At 42.1% G+C, this 25,081-nt stretch overlaps 1 protein-coding gene across 1 annotated transcript; it reads left to right on the top strand.

Annotated features, from left to right (window-relative positions):
* Nucleotides 1–1,643: 1,643 nt before the first annotated feature.
* LOC110692405 (uncharacterized mitochondrial protein AtMg00860-like) lies at nt 1,644–2,275 on the top strand. Its single transcript, XM_021869403.1, has 2 exons — nt 1,644–1,655; nt 1,754–2,275. Exons 1-2 carry the CDS (start codon nt 1,644–1,646, stop codon nt 2,273–2,275), a joined length of 534 nt encoding a protein of 177 aa, XP_021725095.1.
* The last annotated feature ends 22,806 nt before the right edge of the window (nt 2,276–25,081 follow it).

Raw genomic sequence — 25,081 nt, 5'->3', positions numbered from 1 at the left:
GACGCCATACTGTGGTGTAGGAGACGTGAGCTAGACATCAAGAATGGGTCTTGTTCCATCCGCATGTGGGAGGAGTGCAAGAAAGATTTCAATAAGCAATTACGTCCACATGATGCAGCAAAGGTCTCCATGATGAAGCTGCGAAAACTCAAGCATAACAGCACCATCAAGGAGTACATCAAACAATTCACAACCCTCGTGCTAAAGATCGATGTTCTTTCGGAGGCCACTTAACTCATATAATTCATTGGAGGGTTACAACGATGGGCCCAGCAAGAGGTAGAAAGGAGGAACGTTCAAACACTTGCTGAGGCCATTGCAGCTACTGAGTCCTTGGTTGACTACAAGGACACAAAGAAGGATGGACGTAGCAATGGCAGCAAGGGAAAAGGTGGGGGAGCCAAGCCCAACGATAAAAGCAGCACCAGTAACAACAAATTTGTGAAGAAGGACAAGGCAAAGGGGTCGTCATCGTCTTCTTCATCATCAGACATGCCTAACAATAGGGGCTGCTATTTGTGCGGAGGGCCGCACTGGGCAAGGGATTGCCCTAGGAGACAGAAGCTCAGCGCCATCATAGCTTCGAGCGGAGAATAGTCAGGGGACAATGCACAAATGGGGTCGTTGCGCCTCTTTAGTAGCGTACGGGCCACAACAAAGGCTGAGGAGAGCGCCAAAGTTGTCAAGGTAAGCACACTACCTTGCCCGAAGGGCTCACTTATGTTTGTCGATACATTGGTGAATGGGAGAGCTTCTAAGGCACTCATGGACTGTGGTGCCTCACATAACTTCATTACTGAGAAAGAAGCAACGAAGTTGGGGATCAAGTACACCAAGGAACCAGGAAAGAGCACGATAGTCAACACATCGCCCGTTCCTATCCTTGATGTGGCGCACAAGGTTCCTATTTGTCTGGGACAATGGAGTGGCACCATAAATCTCACGGTCGTACATATGGACGACTTCCCTTTGGTGTTGGGTCTTGAGTTCATCGACACAATAAGGCCATTTTCTTTTGAGGAGGACGGATCAATTATGATCAAGAGGGATTAAGGGACATGGTCCGTTCCTTTCACTCGAGAACAAGTTGAAGCCAAGACGATCTCAGCAATTTAAGTGTCCAGGGGAATCAAGAAGGGACAAGAGATATTCTTGGCTACATTGGTCGAGAAGGAGCCACATGGGGATGAGGTTCCATCAGAATGCTCTGGAGTCCTTGAGGAATATAAGGACGTGATGCCTCCGGAGTTACCCAAGAGGCTACCCCATAGGAGGGAGGTAGCTCACGAGATTGAGCTGGAGCCGAGGACTAAGCCCCCAGCCATGGCACCATACCGAATGGCCCCACCAAAACTTATGGAATTGAGGAAGCAACTGAAGGAGCTACTGGAAGCTGGGTATATCAGGCCCTCAAAGGCACCATTTGGAGCACCAGTGCTGTTTCAACGCAAGCATGATGGCGGCTTGCGAATTTTCATTGACTATGAGGCTCTCAACAAGATCATTGTGAAGAGCAAATATCCAATCCCGTTAGTCGCTAATTTGTTCGATCGCCTTGGCAAAGCACGATACTTCTCCAAGTTGGACTTGCGGTCAGGGTATTGGTAGGTGCGCATCACCGAAGGGGATAAGGCGAAGACGACATGCGTGACCAGGTATGGTTCTTATGAATTCTTGATGATGCCTTTTGGGATCACCAACACCCCATCTACTTTTTGCACCTTAATGAATATGATTTTCCGGCCTTTCCTAGATAATTTTAGTCGTCATTCTCGACGATATCGTCGTGTATAGCGACAACTTACAAGATCATGTGGATCATTTGAGACAGGTGTTCCAGGTCTTACGAGAGAACAAGCTTTATGTGAAGCAAGAGAAGTGCTCGTTCGGTCAGGAGGTGGTGTCATTTTTTGGACACCATATTAAAGCCGAAAAGATAATGATGGAGCATGATAAGGTGCAAGCCATTAGGGAGTGGGAGGAGCCCAAGAATGTGTCAGAGCTGCGTTCTTTCCTTGGGCTTTCCAACTATTATAGGCGGTTCAATATGAGCTATTCAGCACGGGCAGCACCATTGAATGATCTGCTGAAGAAGAAGGCACAATGGTGTTGGAGCGACAAATGTCAAGAGGCCTTTGATGTTTCGAAGGATGCCGTCACCAAAGAGCCCACGTTAGCACTGCCCGACTACTCAAAGCCATTTGAGCTATACACTAATGCCTCAAACTTTGCTATCGAAGGTGTTCTTATGCAAGAAGCATCCAGTGGTCTATGAATCACGCAAGCTCAATGACATCGAGAGGAGATACCCGGTGCATGATAAGGAGATGACGGCTATCATTCATTGCTTGCGTGTCTGGAGACATTATTTGCTTGGGAGTTGGTTCACCATTTATACCGACAATGTTGCAACGAGTTACTTTTAAAATCAAAAGAAGCTTAGCCCCAAGCAAGCTCGATGGCAAGACTTCCTTGCTGAATTTGATTACGTTATGGAGTACAAGCCAGGAAATGTGAATGTAGTTGCTGATGCTTTAAGCCGCAATGTAATATTTGCTAGTGTGAGTAGTAAAGCTAGCACCCTCGTTTGTCGGATCAAGGATGGCTTGAAGGAGGATTCTATGGCCAAGAGTTTGATGGACTTGGCTAACAAAGGGAAGATTCGACGTTTCTGGGTAGAGGATGGGATACTCTACACCGTCGGACGTTGTCGTATCTATGTGCCTAAGTGAGACAACCTTAGACGCGACATCATGATGGAGTTTCATGATTCATTATGGGCTGGTCACCCTGGAATACAGCGGACAATGACACTCTTAGAGGAGGTATACTACTGGCCTCATATGCGGGACGATATAGAGGCCTATGTGAAGACTTGTCTTGTGTGCCAACAAGACAAGGTGGAGCAACGTGTGCTAGCAGGACTCTTGGAGCCTTTGCCTATACCGAAGAGGCCATGGGAAAGGGTCTCAATGGATTTCATATCTGCCTTGCCCAAGTAAGAGGGGTTTTGCTCAATCATGGTGGTAGTTAATCGCTTTTCCAAGTAAGAGACTTTCATACCGGCACACAAGGATTATACAGGTGAGCAAGCCGCCAAGTTATTCTTCAAGAATGTGGTGAAATATTGGGGCTTGCCAAAGAGTATAATCAACGACCGTGACCCACGATTCACAGCAAAGTTTTGGACAGAGCTCTTTAAACTCTTAGGGTCAGGTCTTCACTTCTCTACTAGCTTTCACCCAAAGAAAGATGGGCAGACCGAAAGGGTGAATGCCTTGTTGGAGCTCTATTTAAGGCACTTTGTGAGTGCCAATCAGCGCGACTGGGCGAAGCTCATAGACATTGCCCAATTCTCTTTTAACTTGCAGTGGTCCGAGGCAACACAACAAAGTCCCATTGAGATAGTCATGGGCCAGCAACCCTTGACACACAAGCCATTGCATCGGGCTACACGGGTAACAGTCCCGCTGCCTATAGATTGGCCAAGGAGTGGCACGAGCAACTTGATATTACCAAAGCTTATCTGAACAAGGCCGCTAAGAAGATGAAGAAGTTGGCTGAAAAAAACCGACGCCCATTGGAATTTCAAGAAGGCGACCTAGTCATGGTGAAGCTCTTGCCACATCAATTCAAAGTCTTCCGCAAGGTCCATAAGGGTCTAGTGCGGAAGTATGAAGGGCCATTTCCGGTCATAAAGAAGGTTGGGAAAGTTTCCTACAAGCTTGAGCTACCTCCCAAGCTGAAAATACATCCGGTGTTCCATGTAAGTATGCTGAAGCCCTATCATGCTGACCTAGAGGATCAGGCAAAGGGGAAATCACAACGGGCACCAACTACCCTTGTGGCATTGTTTGAAAGGGACATCGAAAGCATCGAGGCAAAAAGAGTCATAAGCGATGATAGGTGCCAAGTTATAATGAATATTTTGTCCGTTGGAAGGGCCTCCAAGACAGCGAGGCCTCGTGTGAAAAAGAAGAAGACTTGTGGCAATTTGCGAACAAAATCGAAGCATTCGAGTTGGGATCTTAACGAGGACGTAAAGACTTTGGTAGGGGAGCATGTCACGACCCACACATCCCCACCCCTCACTAGGGTTATTGGGCAGCAACCAAAAATCGTTGCCTAGGGGCTTGCCCTTGGTGAGGGGCTTGCCCTTGGTGCCCAGCTAAGCACCTTCCCCTATAGAGCTTTATTTAGCCCAGGTAGTGTAATCCTACTAAACACCCAAGTGACAATAACACAATAATAGGCCATTTGGGGGCCCAAACGAAGTTTGATGGAGCCCAAACTTGGGGGATCATTATTTTTGGGTCCAATGAACCTCACGGTAGTGTTGGATTTTGAAGATGGGGGGCCCGGAAGATTCCAGAATGTTTAAGGAGGCTCGGGATACACTCGGAAGCTTCTAGAACCTCCTAGGTTATCCTCACATAAACTATAAATACTAGAATTGTATAGAGCATTCTAGAGCATTGTACTTGGAAGGAATGTACTAAAGAAATGTATAGAAAACTCCAGAAAGGATAGATCTAGAACCCACCATTTGAGGAGGTTAGTGAAGGTTCTAGGACATGCTTAGAACCCAATAAATAGGGGACTTGGCCTTCATTTGGAGGCATCTCAGATAGCACATGTACACACTCTTTCTCAAGCGATCAAAAAGCCTTCAAAGTTATTATTCTCTTGTATTCTCGCATTCTCTTAGCCTTTGTTGCACACTCTTGCTTAAAAAGCATTTCGGGGTTAAGCCTTGACTAGCATCCAGGAGAGGGAAGTTAGTAGGCTAACGTGCTTAAGACTAGGGGGATTAGTCAGCACGTGACAAAAGGCTCACCTCTTTGTTTCTAGACGACATGGTTGCCGTGAGATATTTCAAAGCACGCCTTTACAAGAAAAGATGGTCGGCCATCTCGGCGTCTGACCTGCCTTTGAGCAATGAACCACTTGCGAACTTCTAGGAGGAAAGCTGGTGAAATGGAAGCAAGGCCGTGTGAAATTGGAGAAGTGGCTTCTACAAGAATAGCTGCCCGGCACCATGCGGCATTGTTGTGGCCGTGAGAAATTCGAAAGCCTCCCCCTTGCAACAAGAGCAAGACAACAAAATTAAACTGCCAAGCAGGTCTTTCAAGAGCAACTAGCATTCCAAAAGTACACGGCCAAATGCCGAGTTCGACGCGAGAAAGCTTTAAACTCTATAAAGCAAGCGCCAGGAAGATATCTCGCTTTATTTCATGAGTTAAGCGGCATTTAAAGGTCGGACAACCACGGGGGCAGCTATATGTCGAGCGGGTCAGTTACCTTGAGCTACTCGGCATGATTATTTCTGAGCTCCATGTTAGAGGAAGCCCATCTCCTTGTTTTTAAGCGACCGCATTGCCGAATGAAATTGCCAAGATCCCCCATGGAATTTGTTGTTCGGCACTTACGAATATTGGCGGCATCCATAAAGCTTGAACTGCTCGGTTTTCGTTACTATGCTTTTAGCATGAGCATTATTATTATGCTTATAAATAATAACTTAATAATATTATTATAATGTTAATAATATTATTTTTATTATTATACCTCCCATTAAGCAATTGACTAGATGACAAGCCAAGGAGCAGCAAGCCAAGTGTCATGTTATACACAAAGCTATTATGCGGAACTATAAGAGAGCACCTTACTCTACCTCGACCGAGCAAAAGAGTATCAATGTGGGCACAGAGAATAGCTGATCGGCCCTACATTTAAACGGCAACATCACTTCGTTGCACAAATACTGGTCGAATGAAAATAATAAGCTCCCCCTCATAAGCATAGATGGTCGGCAACAGCAGAAGGCCGAGTTTCCCTCATGCAAAGGCCCACGTTCCTACTTCCATACGGCCCACAACCTGGGCGATGAAAAATAAAAAGCTCGCCAACACGAGCATAGATGCTCGGCCAAAAGCAGCCTGGCTGAGCTTGCTGCAGCATGGCCAAGCAGCAAGCTGCCTGGCCAAGTTGCACATCAGAGAAGCATCACCTCTCCACTTTTGTGCGGCCAGCATTTTGGCCGAGTAAAATGTGAGAGCTTGCCCTCGTAAGCATAGCTGGTTGGCCATGGATTTGTGTTCAACTAGCCTTCAAGCATGGAACATCCTATGCCATTTTATGCGACTAGCAGCCTGTCCGAGCAGCGCAAGAGACCGAGTAAAAACAAGAAGATGGTCTTCGCAAGCATAGGTGGTCGGACGGTAGCCGAGTTTTGTGTCCAACCTTCCTTTGTGCAAGGAACTATCTAATCAATTCTATGCGGCCGCAGCCTGATTGGTCGAGAAGACTTGCCTGGCTGAGTTTCAGTTTCAGGTCGAACTAATGTCCCAGCAAAGCTGGCCGAGTTTCCCTCACGCAAAGCTTCATGTTTTGAATTTGATACAGCTAAGGAAGTTTGGTCGAGTGAAAATGAAAGGTATGCCCTTCGTAGCATAGTTGGTCGAGAGCCAACCTAGCTGAGCAGCAAGCCTGTCCGAGCAGGCAACACTTTAACCAAGCAGCTGCCTGGCTGAGCTGCTATTGAGCAAGAGCCTATGTTCCTACTTTTATACGGCCTGCAACGTGGCCAAGCGTCTTCGCCGAATGAAATAGAAAACCTCGCCCACAGAAGCATAATTGGTCGGCCAGCACTGGGCGTTCGAGTTGCCTTCGTGTACGGAACTATCTTATCCCTTTTAGGCAAACATATGCCTTCGAGCGATGAAGAAAATCGGCAAAAACTTGTACTTTTCAGAATGCCTCAAAAAATGTATTTTTTGAAAGGGAAATGGCCTAACGAGTCCAACTCACTGCTAACAGTGAACAATAGGCTTTTTTAGCCATCTGAGTTCGTTTAAAGCCCGAAAAAGGCCCTTAAACATTTTTCGAGTCAAATACAATTATGAAACTCGATGTAATGAACGAGTGTTAAGGCGGAATGATGGTATTCTTGCAGGCAACGTCATTATTATGATTAAGAATATTGATTTTTTTTAAAAAAAACAAAAAAAAACTTGTCCGAGCTGTTTGGCCGAGTGCATAGATGGTCGGCCATGGATGGGTGTCCAAGCTGCTATTGAGCAAAGGACCACCTAATCACTTTTTCGCGGACAGGTAATGACTCGGCTAATGTGTCCAAGCTGCTATTGCTTACTGCATGCCAAGATGGCAAGAATGCTGAAGAAAAACTAACATGTACAAGTAAGCATGATTAGTTGGCCAAAGCATCCGGGGTACGTGGCCGAGCTGCTATTGAGCTAAGGAACACCTTCTCATTTCTAGACGGCCTTTGTCTTGCCGAGATGCTATAGAGCAACGGACCTCCTAATCATTTTCAGGCGAACAAGTAAGCATGGCCGGTCAGCCAAAGTAGTTGGGGTAAGTGGCCGAGCTGCTATTAAGTAAAGGACCACCTTCTCATTTCTAGATGACCTTTACGTTGTCGAGCCAAGTGTCCGAGCTGCTATAGAGCAAGGGACCTCCTAATCAATTTCAGGCGGACAAGTAAGCATGGCTGGTCGGCCAAAGAAGTCGGGGTAGGTGGCTAAGCTGCTATTGAGCAAAGGACCATCTTCTAATTTCTAAACGGCCTTTGCCTTGCCGAGCTAGGTGGCCGAGCTGCTATTGAGCAAAGCACCATGTTCTAATTTTTAGACAGCCTTTGCCGATATAAAGCTAGCTTTGAGAAAATAGGCGGCGTGAATAATAGTGCTAAAAATATGGCATAACCATTGCCAAGTGGTAAAAAGCTAAGGCCGAGCAACACCTTGTCCGAGCAGACGTTGCGTGTCATCTCCCGAACATGGGCATGCAAGACAACTCTAAGTCACGAGCATAGCTACTAAGTAAGATGGCCGAGCTTCCCTTTAGTGAAGCTTACTTACCTAATTACATTCAAATGGCAAAGTTGCTAAGTGCCGTGCACATTACTAGTGGACGACCATCTTCAAAAGACGAAGTAGCATTCACATGTTGAAGTGTCGAATATGATAATTAACTCGACATTTAAGAGTCGAATATAAAATCAAAGCATCCTTGCTAACCTTTAGCCAAGTGGAATTACTGAAGATGGTCGAATGACGACAAATGATAAGTAAGAGGGCCTTTAGCGAGAGCAGGGGCTAACCGGCTGGCAGCCAACCATGTTTTTGGCATCCAAGTGTTGAACAATGAGCAGGGGCTAAGCAGCACACTTGGTAAGCTGCCAAATGCCGAGTCCTATGGCTTGTTCAAAAGGCAAGGGGCAGCAAAAAGAGTCGTCCAGACTTAGTATGCTCCAGCCGAATGGCATTGGTACCGAGTAGCTAACTAACTCATGCTTGACCAAGAGGCATCACAGCCAAGCAGGCTCATGCATAGCAATGTGGTGATAAAACTACTACAAGTATCTAGCAACATCAATGGCAAGACTTTAAGGTCCTAGCCAAATCATGCAATCAAACGTATGTCGGCACGCAATATATGAAGTTGGGCCTCTTGAGAGTCGTCCAACAACAAAGTGAAACCGAGCACTAAGTTCAGGCCCGTCCAAAAATAATCAAACGGCCACGAGCCCAACCTAGCATAAATTCCTAATGGATAGGGGCCAGTACTCAAAAGATAGCAAAGCTTAGTGCACAACAAAGCAAGTGATTGAGCTAGCTGACGCATGAGCCAAAAGGCCTAGATTAAGAAAACAATCTTCCTTTTGGAAAGATAAGTTGGAACAGTCAAAGTGCCAACCAGATGATGAGCTAAAAACCTTCCTTTAGGAAAATAAGCAGCACTTGTGAAAAGCCAAGTGAATGAGGACCATTAGGCCTCGACTTATTACTACAAACTACATGCGGCCTTCCATGAATTTAAAATGCCTACTAAATATTCGATCATCTGTGCAAGCATTCATTCCTTGCAAGATAGTTTCAAGGTCGGATATCGTTGTAATATAATCAAGTTGATATTTGAAGGTAGAAGGAAGCCTATCAAAGATAAGATAGGGCAGCTTCTTCTAGTTTTTAAACGGCCAGATTACTAAACCAAATGCTAGCCGTCACATTTTATTCGAGTCTTTGAAAGACAAGCAACCCCATTGGGGCAATAAGGAAACAATAAGGTCCATACGTTCCTTATTAATTAGCCACTTCATAAAATTAAGGACAAAGGTCCCTTAGTATAAGGCTACGACCCAATAAATGTAAAACGTATTAATTCCTTCAGATAAGCCTCCCTTAATAGGGCAACATACATATCTTTATATGGTCAAAGCATATATTGAATGGCTCCTTCATCCTAACAAGTACAAAAACTCTAGAAGAGTTGAGCATTTCATACAACACTCTTCCAAGTCCAAGTAAGACTTGTCATAAAAAAGAGCAAAACAACACATATGTTGAGCTCTTATGCAAGGAGTGAGCCAAGATGGAAGATACATATGGCAACATTGCCAAGTATAATTTCCAATACAATCGTAAAACACGGAGTATAATCCTGATGATTCACTCGGCAAATCATATTGTATAACTTAAACATCCAAAGTACAAGTGTTTGGAGGTTTTTTAATGCCCTGTGGGAGAGTTATGTCACTAAGTCTGGTTTCCAGCCAATTGTACCTGCAAAACAACGGAAGCTCCGGTTGGTCGGAGTTTTGCCTCCAACGATCAAGTTAGAAAGTGTTCGGAGAAAAAAGCAGAAAGTAAAATATCTTCTCGGATCCCGAGATCAGATGTTTTCTCCGTTGCAAGAGAATTAATTACGATGCAATAAATGAGTTTGTACGTCTCCCCAAAATAGGGTAAATCTCTCTATTTATAGGGTCATTGGGATTTGTTCCCTTACCTAGGTCACTTCGACCTAAGACTAATGGGTTGCGCGTTTTGCGGCTTTTTCTAGAATTGGGCCCTAAAGGCCGCTATTTCCTTTGGGGTAACTGTCTGTCACGTGTCATGCCCTGGTAGGTCACCTTTCCCTAGAGTGACACGTGTCTAGTTGGTCCACGTGATTGGGTAAAAATACCCAAATCATTTGCCCCTCACAAGGGTGACGTGGCATGCCACATGGCTCCTGTGACAGATGTCACGCATGCACTGTGACAAATTTTTTACTGTTCACCTTCTACGGTAATTTTAAGGGTTTCGATCCCAAATTTTTACCCCTCTATAAATGATTTTCACCCACCCTCATTTTCGCACATTTATAAAAATTCCTTGAGAGAGAATCTTTGACTTTTGTGACAATTTGTCTTTTTCTAAGGACAAAAAGAACAGCTAGGCAACAAAATCCCGATGACTCCTTTAGGGCGCCTGTAAGTGAATTATCTTACCTGCTACCTGGCACCCCAAGTACCCCTGATGACTCAATTTTACGAGAGTCGGGGGAGGAGTTAGGGAGCAATGCTTCTGGCTCTGTTCGTGAGGCCTCCCATTCGAACGTTAGGTCCGACAGTTCGGACGATGAATTGGAGTCGTCTTATTATGTTAGAGTCTTTGAAGGCTCTGATGAAAAGCACTCTCGGCTGGAGACGAGGAGGGAGTCCCTCTTTGTAGAGAGGAGTGAGAGACAGGCCTCTAACTCTGCCACTCGCCAAGAGCAATTTGCCGCCTATTATAACCATCTCCCAAAAACCAGTCCGAAAGTCATGCTTGATAAGCTGAAACAATTTAGATCAGATCATATCCTAGAACATAGATACGTTATCAGCGTTCCTGATTCAGAGGACACAGCTGTCTGGCCGGAAGGGTCAAGGTACAAGGACGAGTGTTTTGGCTGCTATGAGGCGGCCACTCAGGCTGGTTTAAGGTTCCCTCTCCATCTAGCAGTGGAGAGGATTTTTGACAGATATTGACTAGGTGTCTAGCAACTTGCCCCCAACTCTTGGGTTAATATCTTGGGGTTCGTTGCCGCCTGTGAGATGTAGAAGTTAGAACCCAGATTCGAGGCTTTTTCCAAGATGCACTACCTCAGCCGGACACCAAAAGCAAGCAGATCCGGATGGTATACCCTTTTGAGCCATAAGGGTTATATGATGGTTGTCGGGAAGGAACTTAAATGGAAACACTGGATGGGCAATTTCTAAATTATCTCCACCCCTAACAAAGTGAAGAACAAAAAATACAACTAGTGGAACCGAAATCCCCCTCTGTTGGGTCAAAAGGCTGAACTCTACTAGAAATTGGCCGTTTTCCGACGGAATCGTTCCGACGGACCTAAATTCCATCAGAAAATTCGAACTTTCCGACAGAATTAAGGTCTGTTAGAAAATTTCGTCGGAAAAGGTACGTTACGATGGAAAATCCCTCGGAATTCTTGCGTTGGAAATTAATTCCCTCAGAATTATAAGCTTCTGGAGGAAAATTCCGTTAGAAAGTTAAATTTCCGGCGGAATTAAAATCCGTCAGAATTTTTCGACGGAATATTCCGTCGAAAATCCCAAATATTCCGACAGATTATTATTCCGTCGAAAAATTCTTACATAAAAAAAAAACCAACTCAACTCTCTGATCTTTTGGTTTTCTCTTTCTCCTCTCCTCTCCTCTTTCTCTCTCTTCTCCTTCTCTGACCTCTTTCCTTCTCTCAGATCTCCTTCACATTCCATCGTTTCTCTCTCCTCCTTTTCATTCCTTTGTTTCTCTCTCCTCTGCCCTCTCTTTCTCTCTCTCCTCCTTCTCCTTCCTTCATTTCTCTCTCCTCCGCCCTCTCTTTCTCTCTCTTCTCCTCCACCTTCCTTCCTTTCTGCTCTCCTTCTCCACCGCCGCTATGCAACCAACACAACCACCGCCTTCTTAAGGTTTTTCAAAAATTAAAATAAGGTTTTTCATGTCAAATTCAACCATGAAAACCGTATATCTAGAGTTTTCATGGTCGAATTTGACCTTTAAAACCCAAATTCAAGCTAATTTAGGGGTTTTTATGGAATTCAAGGTAAGTTGTCGAATTTCTTCGTTTTTTTTTTAAAATTTCTGGGTTTTTTGGGTCGATTTTCTAGGTTTTTTATTTTGAAATTTTTTAGGTGGTTTTTTTTTATGTTTTTTTGGGTGATTTCGGTGGTGGTTTAGGAGGGTGTGGAATGGCGAGGTGGGTGGTGGTTTGGGTGGTGGTATTTGGGTGGTTGGGAGGGGATACAGGTTAGGGTGGTGGGTGGGTTTTTCAGTTGGACGTGGTGGTGGTGGGTGGTGTGGGAAAAGGAGTTAGACGTGGTGGTGGTGGGTGGTGTGGGAAAATGGTTGGACGTGGTGGTGGTGGATGGTGTCGGCTGGTGGCGGGGGTGGGTCTTGGTTGGGTAAGGGTTAGGGGTGGGGCTGTTTATCTATTTTTTTAATTGACTTTTCCGACGGAAATATTCTTTGGAATATACCTCTTATGATAGAAATTTCCATCGAAAAATTCCACTTTCGGCGGAAATTTTCGTCGGAAACTCTCCAACTCCAACGGAAATTTCCATTGGAAAATTGCGACGGACTTTCAATTAAACTCAAAAAAAGCACCGACAGAAATAAATATGTCGGAATTTCCGTCGAGAAAGGTCGAATTTCCACCGACAGAAAAAAATAGAGGCATTCAAAAATAGAGGCTGAGGAATCTTTTTAATGCTGCTAGACAACCGGTTAATTTCTTAACTTCCTTAACAATGCGGGGAGACTTCATGTCAATGATCGCTTGTATCTTCTCTAGGTTGGCCTCTATCCCCCTTCGATCAATAAAAAATTCGAGAAACTTCCTAGACTCAACACCAAAGACATACTTTTTGGGATTGAGAATGACCTTGTGCCGCCTGAGTGTGGTGAAGGTTTCTTAGAGGTCACCTAGGTGATCCATCTGTAGTTTGGATTTGACTATCATGTCATCAATGTATGCCTCTATGTTTCTTCCGATTTGATTAATAATACAATATTAATCATTCGTTGAAAAGAAGCAGGCGCATGCTTCATACCAAACAGCATCACAATATAAAATAATAACCCCTGATCAGTGATGAAGGCCGTCTTCTCTTGATCTTTCTTCCATAGAGGTATCTAATGAAAGCCATAATAGGGGTCCATAAAACTCATCAAAGGGTCCAGCTGTAGAGTCGACTAGACTATCAATCTTTGGAAGCGGATAACTGTTATTCAGACATGCCTTGTTCAGATCTGTGTAATCAACACACATGCTCCAGGTACCATTCGGCTTCTTCAAAAGAACAACATGTGAAACCCAATCTGGGAACTTACATTACTGAATAAACCCGGCGTCAAACAACTTCTTTGCTTCGGCGGCTGCCGCTTGACTCCTCTCCTCGCCGTGATTTCTTTTCTTTGGCCTAACAGGCTTCTTCTTTGGATCCACGGCGAGTTTGTGGACACCAATGGATTGTGCAAGTCTTCTCCCTACTTTGCAAAGGCAACCGTCCCCACCTTAACAATTCACTCTGGACGTTTGTAATCTAGAGTAATATCAATGTGTTCACCAGCCAGCTGGGGACGGAGTTCATCTTACTGTTCCCCGGTCAGTGATTGTTATTGCTTCTCTTTTTGATAGTTACCAGCTGGTCGGCCTTTCTTTTCTTGTCGACTGCTGGTGGGGTAGGCTCTGGTTCCTTGACATCGTCAAGGTTTATTGGCTCCTTACCCTGGCCGGCTGTTGCCGCCGTGGGCTTAGTGTCTCAGAGATAGCACTCTCGGGCCGTCTTCTAGTCTCCATTCAAGAATCCAACTGAACCGTCATCTCTTTCAAACTTCAGCAGCATGAGGGATGCGATAATAACGGCCTTGGATTCATTTAGAGTTGGACGACCCAAAATGAGATTATAAGCGGTCAACTCTTCTACAACCAAGAACCGGACGACCATGTGGGGCCCCTATCCCTTCTCTCCCAGCTGGATGGGTAGATCTATTTGGCCGACTGGGTGCACAACTCCTCCCCCAAAACCAACCGGGGGGTGGGGTGAGTGACCTTGTGCATGCTTCCTACCTTATTCCTCAGCTTGGATTGACACTTCCAGCTGATGATGTCAGACGAGCTACCGGTATCAATGAGGATCCGGCGACAATACGGTCATCTTGCGGCCGGCAGACTTCGCCCCAATCCTTCTCAGAGATGATGACCTCATGAAATGTGTCGATAAATTCCTGGCCCTCATGGACTGAGTTGACATCTAGCCGCCTGACATGGTCTTTGGTGCCTCTAATAGTTGGGCCCCCACAAGCATAGTCGCTTGCTATGTTGTAGATCGACTCTTTACCTGTGTTAGAACTACTAGAAGGCTTTACTGGCTTTTTTTGGCGGCTGTCTAGGGTCCGTCTTCAGCGTCACCTTGGACTTGAGGATGTAAGACTTCAACACCTCCTTATCAGCCAATCTATCCAATAGCCGGTTGAGGCTGTAGCAGTCATTGATGTCATGGCCAATATCCTCATGGAAATGGCAGTACTGGTCTTTGTTCCGATTTTTGGCGGAACCTTTCATGGCCTGTGGGCTTCTCAATAGTCACCCGGTCTTTTATCTCCATAAGGATAGAGTAGTAGTCCTTGTTAAACTTGTACCCTGGGACGTACGGTTTAAATTCTTTCTTTTTCTTCTGGGACGATTAATCAAAATCGTCAACCGCCCTGATCTCTTTTCTCTTCTTACTCTCTTCAGCTTTTTGAGCCGGTTGTTCTTGCCGACTCCCTTTTTGTTTGTCAGACTTCTTTGAGTCCGACTACTTGCTGGTGGAGCAGATCTCGGTCACCTATGCATAGGCTTCCGCCTCCATTGGCTCCTCTTGAAGAGTTGAGATTCTCTTTCGGACGAGGTCGAACTTGAAAGTCGACCCGTCTTTCAAACCCTTGAAGAAGTCTACGTAAGCAACATCATCAACCAGTCCTTGGATCTGGATTCTCACCAGATTAAATCGCCAAATGAATGAATGGAGCCCCTCCCTGTCTCCCTGTACTACCGCGCCCAAGTCAAGGCTTGTCTTTTTGGTGGGTATGTTCATGGAGAAGTTTGAGGCAAACAAGAACGCAAGCGTTCTAAAATTGTTGATGCACTCAACCGGAAAATTATCGAACCACTGCTAGGCAATGCCCTTCGACGTGGTTGGGAAACACCTACACCATGTGGCATCATCCAACTCATGCAAGTACATGAGATGGGTGTATGCCAACAGGTGGTCTTCGGGGTTGGTGGTACCATCATAAGTACCCACCATTACATTCTTAACCTAGGCCAACTATGCCGCCTCGGTTATCTCCTTGGAGAACGCAGAAGGTTGTTCCCCTAGTTTTAGAATACTGAGCTACCAGGCCAGTGGCTGGACGTTATATGTCGCCTGACCCCCGAAGAGGGCAGGCTGCGGGTAAGGCTGGGAAAATGGCCGGTATAGCTACTAGGGCACATACATGACTGTACCTATCATCCGAGGACCTGTATGGACGGACATGCCGTCTGACAGGCTCTTCTATGCAGATTGAGAATACCTCATTGAGGTATTCTTGAAGCTGTCTGGGAAAGTCGACATTGAAGCCGAGTCAGACAGTTGCTGGTTTCTCCTTTGCTCAATATTAAGTTGAACATTAGAGATAGTCTTGTTGCTGCCATCCGGCTGTGTATGCTGAATGGCATTCCTCTTCCCCAACTCGGGGAAGCAGAACTTTGTCCAATCTGCGGCCTAGTAATGAGGGATCCATCTGCGGCCGTATATGTTTCGACCTTTGGATCAAAATCTGTATCATGGTTCGAATGGACCTCTACTTCTGGACGCTAGTCCTCAAGAGGCAGTACAGTCTCTTGATAAACCATCTTTGAGGTACTCTCCTCACAGATGGCGCCAAATGTTTGGGGTTTTTGAATGTCCTGCAGGAGAGTTACGTCACTAAGTTTGGTTCCCAGCCAGCTGTACCTACAAAACAACAGAAGTTCCAGTTGGTCGAAGTTCCGCCTCCGACGATCAAGATAGAAAGTGTTCGGAGTAAAAAAGCGGAAAATAAAATATCTTCTCGAATCCCGAGATCGAATATTTTCTCCGTTGTAAGAGAATTAATTGCGATGTAATAAATGAGTGTGTACGTCTCCCCAAAATGGGTAAATCTTCCTTGGGATTTGTGCCCTTACCTAGGTCACTTTGACCTAGGACTGATGGGTTGCCCCATTTTACGACTTTTTTGGGAATTGGGCCCTGAAGACCGTCATTTCCTTTGGGGTATCTGCCTGCCACGTGTCATGCTCTAGTAGGTCCACTTTGGACTCTCCTTAGAGTGACACGTGTCACACTTTGGTTGGTCCACGTGGCTAGGTAAAAATACCCAAATCAACAAGGATTCTAGGCAACAGAAATGTCAAATACAAAAATCTCAAAGGTACTCCAAAGTGCAGGAATTCTAAGCCTTTGCGCCAAATAGAATTCCGAAGGCAAGGGCAAGAAGTGATAGATGGTCATCTTTTTCCCCAACTAAGTCCAAGCCCGATTATTCAATCATAAGTGACAAAGGCATAGGATAAAACTTCTCTTTAACAAGAACTAAAAGTAAAAAAGATAGAATCAATTGACCTCTGAAAGGTTAGTCCAAACGACTAAAAAATCGTTGGACGCCTTGAAAAGATAAAGGAAAATTCATCCCACGCGGCATAGGAAACGAGAATAATAATCTTGACAAATGCTGCATCTGAATCGGCACAGACACAAGGCTAAGCCCCTCGGCAAGTGTTGATTGTTTCTCGGCATTTGCTTAGTCTAAGTTAATAAAAACCTACCCTATTTTGGAGTAGACCAAATGCCAAACAAATGCAAAAGAAGCATCTAAGTAAGCCTAATTAGCCATTAAAGAAAGAACTGTCTAAATGGAAATATCTTTAAACAACCCTAAGTCCAAAGATAATCCTTAAAGGGATACACTGAAAAGGGCAATCTTGATTCAAATGAATAAGAGGAAACAAAAGAGCATAATAGCCAATCAAACCTTGTTAAAAGGTATTTTAAGTAACCCATTAGTCACAAGACAATAAAAGTGGGGCTTAAAAGGATAATGATCGACATATGTCTAGTTCAAGGGCAATCATTATTATGATTGATTAACTAAGAAAATATCATACCGGTCAAGGTATAAAAATCTTCCAAGTTAATCAAACCTTTTTTAATTGAACTAGACATGATGCCGAATCCAAAAAAGTTATAAATTCATTTTCGATAGGTATAATCCCTCTTGAGAAGAGAAATCACCCCTCTCGATGAGCTTATGTTTAGGGATATTTTTACCCCCTTTTATAGACAAATGAGAGGCCGACAAGAATTCAAATTATAAGCCGACAAGTGGCATCCTGGTCAGCAAAAAATGGCCTATATGAGCATGACACGTGGCCTTAGAGAGATATCAGAAATTGAAGGGCTCAAAGCCCATTAAAGGATACATGCCTAGCATAAAGGAAATCCTAATACACATGTCTACCACGTATAGGGCAGCTGATCATCCTAGGTTATGAAGCCCTAGGAACATGATCTCCCACTTCCCTATAAATACCCCATAAATCTATGATGGGAAAGAACAACACACAATTCCCAAAGGCACTCTGCCCAAAAATATTCTCTCACTTCTCTCTACTTTCTCTCTCTAAAATATCATTGCCGGCCACTAACTTGATCGTTAGAGGCAAATCTCCGGTAAACCGAAAATTCGTTGTTTTGCAGGTGTTCAGGCTGTACGAGTGTTACCATCTAGATCTGTCTCCCATGGGAATCCATACCCCCCTTCATGTGGTTCCAAAAATCCCTGAAACATAGAGCGTCCGCAACTACATTTGCTTTCCCTTCATGGTATTGTATGTCCAAGTCGTAATCCGTTGCAAATTCTAACCATCTCCTTCGGCGTGAGTTTAGATCTCTTTGGGTGAAAATGTACTTCAAACTAGGGGTGAAAGTTTGGTTTGCGGTGTGGTTTATAGCCCAAACCAAAACCAAACGACATTGATTCGGTTTTGGGATTTTTCAAACCACACTACACCATATTACTATTCAAACCAAACCAAACCACACCAAACTTTTCATCCTCTTCCTTTTTGTTCCATCTCTAGTCATTTACTCCAACATCACCCACATTGGTTGACATTCTAAGACATAAAAAACACAAGTTTTATTAATTTTTTGGCTTTATATATATATATAGTAGAAATTACTATTGGGCTAGGCTATACTTTTGATACGGGCCATAATTCGGTTTGGATTTCGGTTTTTGGTTTTTCAAATCATAAAATCAAAACCAACCCATATTAATTCGGTTTAGGGATTCCTCAAACCGCACCGAACCATATTAGAAATAAAACCGCACCACATTTCTAGTTCAGTTTGGTTTGCGGTTTGGTTCGGTTTTAAATCGCATTAGTTTCACCCCTACTTCAAACACTTATGGTCTGTGTAAATCCTACATTTCACTCTATACACGTAATGCCTCCAAATCTTTAGTAAAAAAAATGATTAAACCTAATTCTAAGTCATGAGTAGGGTAGTTTACCTCACACTAGTAGAAAAAATGAATTACGCACTGCACTTTTCGCACTGGTTCTTGAAAACCAGTGGGAAAAGAAATGGGCGGGATTGGGGAAAATAATTTTCGCACCGGTTCCTAAACTGGTGTAAAATCATCTTTTTCGCACCGGTTCAAACCGGTGTCAATTACGAAATATTAAAAAAAAAAGGCTGGAAGGGATTTCGCACCGGTTCAGCCCAAACCGGTGCGAAAAATGAGTTAATCCCACCGGTTTGGTTCGAACCGGTGCGAAATCTATTGTAAAATAAAAAAAAACTTGGATTTACTCTTTATTTCTCTTGCTTTCATTTTTTTTATCTTTCCTCCTCTCTTATTTGATCTGCCTCTCTCCCTTCTCCATTGAAGCGTACTCAAATTTCTCCATTGAAGGGGCTTCTGAGCTTTCTCTCAGCACTAATTTCCTCAAACTCCTTCTCTCTCCTTCTCTCTACTTTGATCTCCATAACCGGCACTTTCCCTTTCCTTTCTTCTCTCTTTCGATCTTCTTCTCCTTCTCTCTTTCTACAATATTGGAGGTTAGGGTTTCTGGGTGCGTCTATTTTGAATCAATTCGATGTGCGTGCGTCTTCAATAATAACAAATTCGAATTAATTTCGAACCAAAAATCAGAAATTCGAGGTTAGGGTTTTTGGGTTATTTAGCTTTGCGTTATATTGTAGCAGTTCTGAGATTTCTCCTCCATTGAAACAACTTTTGAGGTAATGTTTTTTAATCAATGAATATCAATTTCGCTAATTATTTGTGTTAGTATAGTTAATCTAGGGTTTTACCATTGCTAAAATTGTGTTATTGGCTTGTTTATTTGGGGTTTTCAGATGTAATCGCCTTCAATTGATTGCTCAAATGTTATTACTCGATTACTCATTACTTCTCTATTTTCTTCTGCTCGAATTGCTTACAATTGATACGAATTGCTGGATTCTCTCTTCTGCTCGAATTGCTTGCAATTGATACGAATTGCTGGATTCTCTATTCTGCTCAAATTGCTTACAATTGATACGAATTGATGGATTCTCTCTTCTGCTCAATTACCTGTTGAGTAATCACCCAAATAAAAAGTTTTAGGTATCAATTTTATAATTATATGTTGAGTTTTTGTTAAAACTAGAGAAATTATGTGTAAATTTGTTGATTTCTTGCGATTTGTAGGTCAATTTCAGTTTTGCATGTTACATATTGCGAAATTCTTTGCATGTTAAATTCTTAGTTGTATTCTTTGATTGAACTAGTATTAGTATTATGAATTGATTGATTGATTTAAGGTTTGGAGGAATGTAGTTTTTTGGACGGACGGCTATGATGTTGATGAACAGATAAAGTTATAATTTTTCAAAATAGTTATGTATTTTGGATTGGCTTAAAAGAGATAGTACATTGAAGATTGATTTTGACAAGTATAATGATATTAATTTTTTTCTGTTGCTGCATATTTACACAAATTAATCAATGAGCATTGGGAGCTGTTGTGGCGGGGGGTTGTGTTAGGGCGGGGGGTGCTCCTGAACTTCACTAAAATTTAGATGTTAATGCCTTGTTGCTAATGGCTAAAGAAGAAATTTCTCTATAGCTGACATCTATTTAAGGATTACTTGCTAGACCTGTTCTTATACTGTAGTAAATTTTACTGCAGATGGTCGAGCCTATACTGAAGGCAGCTACGTATCCTTTGACTTAGATGCAATATGAAATTATCCATTAGATCTTGTCAACTCACATCCAGATTCTAGAGATTCACTCGTTTGTTCATTTTTCCTGTTTGGATCTGTTAGGTGAAATATGGGGCTATCATTTACCAAATTGTTCAGCCGGTTATTTGCCAAGAAGGAAATGCAAATCCTTATGGTGGGTCTCGATGCGGCTGGTAAGACTACAATCTTTATAAGCTTAAGCTGGGAGAGATTTTCACCACCATTCCCACCATCAGTATGTCTCTAGATTTTTTAATTTCGAACTTTTATGATTATATTACGGATTCTGTTCATATTGAATTTTTTCGGTATTGTGATGATTATGCAATAGTACTATACTCATAAAATACTTAACCTACCATGATTAGCGTGTTTGCTTTCGATCATTGTCTACCCTTTATATTACTATATTCGATATGTTTAGATGTGGTAAATCAATTTAAAGATTTTCCCTGGTTTCCCTTTCATTCACTAGTGTATTTCTCGTGTTGAAATTGTGTCCAAATCACTGTAACCTTTTGACGTTTTTCCACTTTTTCCGAATTTTAAGTCCTCTATTGCAAGCTTCACTGAATGACTTTGCCTGGTAAATGGCTTCTGGAATGCTAAATAACCAGCACCATACTCATGTAACCATTTGCCTTCACAACACTACTCGTTATTGTTGACGGTTACTGTGTACAAGTTCTGTATTTTATTGTGATTCAGGATCATATCTTTTACATTTAAAATGTGTAGCTTTTCTATATTTTTAGCAAGGAAATATTGCCCATTATTTTTTGTAACCAAAGAGAAGTGACTTTTTATCCTTTGTTTGTCCTCCTTGTAACATTCCTAAAAAGAACTATCTTGGCATATCCGGTTTAGATTTTTGGTATTGGTCTAATCTTATTTCTTGGACTTGTTGATGCATTTTGTATATACTCGGCTGTGTATAATGTGTTTGGAACTTGTTCTTATAAGTTTACAGAATTTAATGTGGAGACTGTGGAATACAAGAACATCAGCTTTACCGTGTGGGATGTCGGAGGTCAAGACAAGGCAAGTCCTGTCTACTTTATTTATCTGATATCATCATGTGTTGCTATTTTTTAAGTCTTATATTGAATTCTTGCATGGCATAGACATATCTATAATTTACTTTTCCTTGAGGCCTAAATACTACCTTTTGAAGTTATGCTCAAATGGTATAGCAACCGTTCCTCAATGACATGATTTTTGACTCCATGTTTTTGCTTATGTGGTCAGATCATCTACATTAGTTGAGGGGAGAGATTGAACAGGATTAAATTTATTACCTTGTAATTTCTTGTTTAGTTATTTACTAATTTACATTGGCTAGGATATGAGTATTGCCTGGGATAAAGTAGTAGTTTCATTGTATTTGCTCTTCTTGCCTCTTATGAAAAAATGTTGAAGTTTTTGGAACTGATCGCTTTGACTTTGGTGAAGTGGGAGTGTAAATTTGTAATTAAAAGCATCCTCACATTCTTTAGCAAACACATGGTTAGTATCTGATTGATCAACAACAGCTAATTTTTCACCTGAAAAACTATTGTCTGAACTTAGTAGCCTCTATCTGAATTTTGGTCCTTATTTGAACCTATTGACCCTTATCTCATCTCTTTTATTTTTATTTTTTTTATTTTTGGTTTTTTGATAAAATTATTTTAAAAGGTAAATTGGACAAACTAAGAGTTAATCTGGGTAATTCAAAGTTTAAGAATCTACTTAAGAAACCTACAACTATTTAGGGGTAAGGTTGAGTATATTTTAACCCCCTCTATGCTAACTACACCAGATGTGAGATTTACAGAGTTGTGTGTCATCGTCATCAATGTAATGCTATAAACTCTTGTGCTACTCCTCCTTACAAAAAGTGTTGTAGATAATATAGGTTATGTTCACTGATTTATATGGATTACCTATTGTTTTAGTATTATTTGTTACCCTACTAAATTACAAGTTCCTAGGTTGGGGATGCACTTGTATTGTCGTGTGAACATTAGGTGTGTGGAGTCTTTGAAAGGGAACAGATGACACTTTGTTTCCAGGCAAGTACTTCACTGTGGGTCTATTGCATGCACAACTAGTTCAGGCTCCACTTTGCTAGCTAACTTGTGCTTGCTTGTGGGGACTTTTTAGTGTCTTGGCTATTGGCTGGTTGATCAAAATAGTCTAAATAATTGAGTAATTTACTATGCTAATTAGATAAGCTGTCGTGAGGGTGGGGGAAGACTAATTATGTTGGCGATTTGGATATTGGTTTTGTTGTACCTATAACTTTAAATTTACTCTTGCAAAAGTAAAAAATCTAAGTGTAATTAATGTTTCTACACAATGCATATGCTACTGGATATTGTTTATGTGTTCAACGAAGTCTCTTCTCTTGCTCAGAATAAACAGTCCATAAAAGTAAATCACAATGGAATAGAGGCAACAATCATCACAATTTTTTATTTTTTTATTTTTTTTTTCCATTTTCTACTATTGTTGAAAACCCTTTGCCTATACAACTCAATAAACCTGTAGCCTATTTCATCATGTAGATAGGCAATCATTTCTCAGCACTACAAAGTGGATTGATGAAGTAGTCAGCATTCAACTGAAATCTCAAGTTTTTTTTTTTTTTTTTTTAGTTTTTTAGATTGTAATATTACAAGTTATTGAAGAAAATATATGTGTTTTATGTATATTACAATTATACATAAAGGTACAATTTAAGTGAAAAAAATGCAAAATAATTTTTTTTTTATTTGGGGCATTTTTGGCATCGATTTTGGAAAAGAACCGGTGCTAAAAGTTTTTTTCTTAAATATTTTTAGGGACTTCTGGCACCAATTCTAAGTCAAAACCGGTGGAAAAAGTGTGGTTTTTTGCACCGGTTCTCAACCAGAACTTATGCAAAAAGTCTGATTTCGCACCGGTTTTGAACCGGTGCGAAATGTATGTGGTTTTAGCACCCCCCAAATAAGGACCGGTCCAAAACCGGTGCTAAATGGGGGGTTTGAACCGGTGCGGATAACGTGTTTTCACCTAGTGTCATGAGGTTTCAATTGTCTTGATGCATATGCAATCACCTTTCCATTTCGCATAAGCACACATCCTAGACCATTCTTGGATGCATCACTATATACATCATAGATTCCAATATCATCTGGCAGTGTAAGCACTGGTGCTATAATCAACTTATGTTCAAGAGTTGGAAAGCTTCCTCACACTTCTCATCCCTCAAATTTCTTGTCCTTCTTCATTAGAGAGGTTATAGGCTTAGCAATCTCAGAAAAGTCCTTCACAAAACGCCTATAATACCCTGCTCTACCTAAGAGACTCCTAATGTCAGACACCATCTTTAGCGTAGGCCATCCTTTCACTGCCTCAATCTTTGATGGAACTACTTCTACCCCGTCCTTGGAAACAAAATGACCTAGAAATGCTACTTTTTCCAACCAGAACTCACATTTGGAAAGCTTCGCATAAAGCTTGTTCTCCCTTAATGTTTGTAGAATTTCCCTCAAATGTTCCACATGTTCCTCCTTATTCTTTGAATACACCAGTAGATCATCTATGAACACCACAACAAACTTGTCCATAAATGGATGGAACACCCTATTCATTAATTCCATGAATATTGCTGGAGCATTCGTCAGTCCAAATATCATTACCGTGAACTCATAATGCCCATACCTTGTTTTAAATGTCGTTTTGGGAATATCCTTGTCTACGATCCTCAACTGATGGTATCCAGACCTTAAATCAATCTTAGAAAACACAAATGTGCCCCTCAACTGGTCAAATAGGTCATCAATTCTTGGTAATGAGTACTTGTTCTTTATAGTGACCTTATTCAACTTCCTATAGTTAATATATAACCTCATACTCCCATCTTTCTTCTTGACAAACAACACTGGCGCTCCCTAAGGCGATGCACTTGGTCTAATGTACCCCCTTTTCTGTAAATCCTGCAATTGTTCCTTTAACTCATTCATTTCTACCGATGCCATTCGATATGGTGCCTTGGAAATTAGTGTTAGTCCCGGGACCAAATCTATTATGAAGTCAATTTCTCTCTTAGGTAGCATTTTCGGAATCTCTTCTAGAAACACATCCAGAAACTCATTCACCACTTCTATGTCCTCAAGTTTAGCTGCCTCTTCATGTTCTAAGTTCCTCACACTACAAAAATATACTGGATGCCTCTCCTGAATATACTTAGCCAACTTCAACACTGATATGATCCTTGGGCACTTTGTTTCACCATGCTTCCAATATGTTACCAACTCATTCTCTGTTGTACTCATCTTTACTTTCTGCGATCGACAACTAATCTCTGCACTGTACTTGCTCAACCAATCCATTCCCAAAATGAAATCGAAGTCACTTAATCAAACTCGGTAAGGACAGACAGAAACACCTTTCCCTTGATTTCTAAAAGTACATCCTTAAAGGATTTGGTACATTGTACTACCCCTCCCGTAGAATAACTATAGGTAAATCTATAACATCCATGGTTTTCAAACAGTATGATAGTTTTGAAACAATGGCCTTTGAAATAAAAGAAAAAGTTGTGCCATAATCAAACAAAACTTTAACAAGAATAGAGTTAATAAAAAAGGTACCAATAATTACATCCTTCGTAGAATCAGCTTCATGCCTACTCAACACATTCAGTTTTCCTAGAGCTCCACTCTTCACCTGATTATTCCCAATATTGATGTCTTTTGCGCCATTCTGCTGTTCCCCCTTGTTCCTTAAATAGTTGTTATTTCCTTGAAAGTTCCTTTAAGCCTCTCCTTGATTATTTCCCTCCTTGTTGCAATTAGAGTCCTTGGAAAAGCACTCATACTCCCTGTGTCCCAACTTGTTACATGCGCGGTAAGTAACCAAATTACCATCGCAATCCCTACTAGGGTGGTCATT

Source organism: Chenopodium quinoa, unplaced genomic scaffold, assembly GCF_001683475.1.
Source record: "Chenopodium quinoa cultivar QQ74 unplaced genomic scaffold, ASM168347v1, whole genome shotgun sequence".
Taxonomy (NCBI): Eukaryota; Viridiplantae; Streptophyta; class Magnoliopsida; order Caryophyllales; family Amaranthaceae; genus Chenopodium; species Chenopodium quinoa.
The sequence above is the reverse complement of the archived record's forward strand: the minus strand, read 5'-3'. Positions and strand labels throughout refer to the sequence as shown.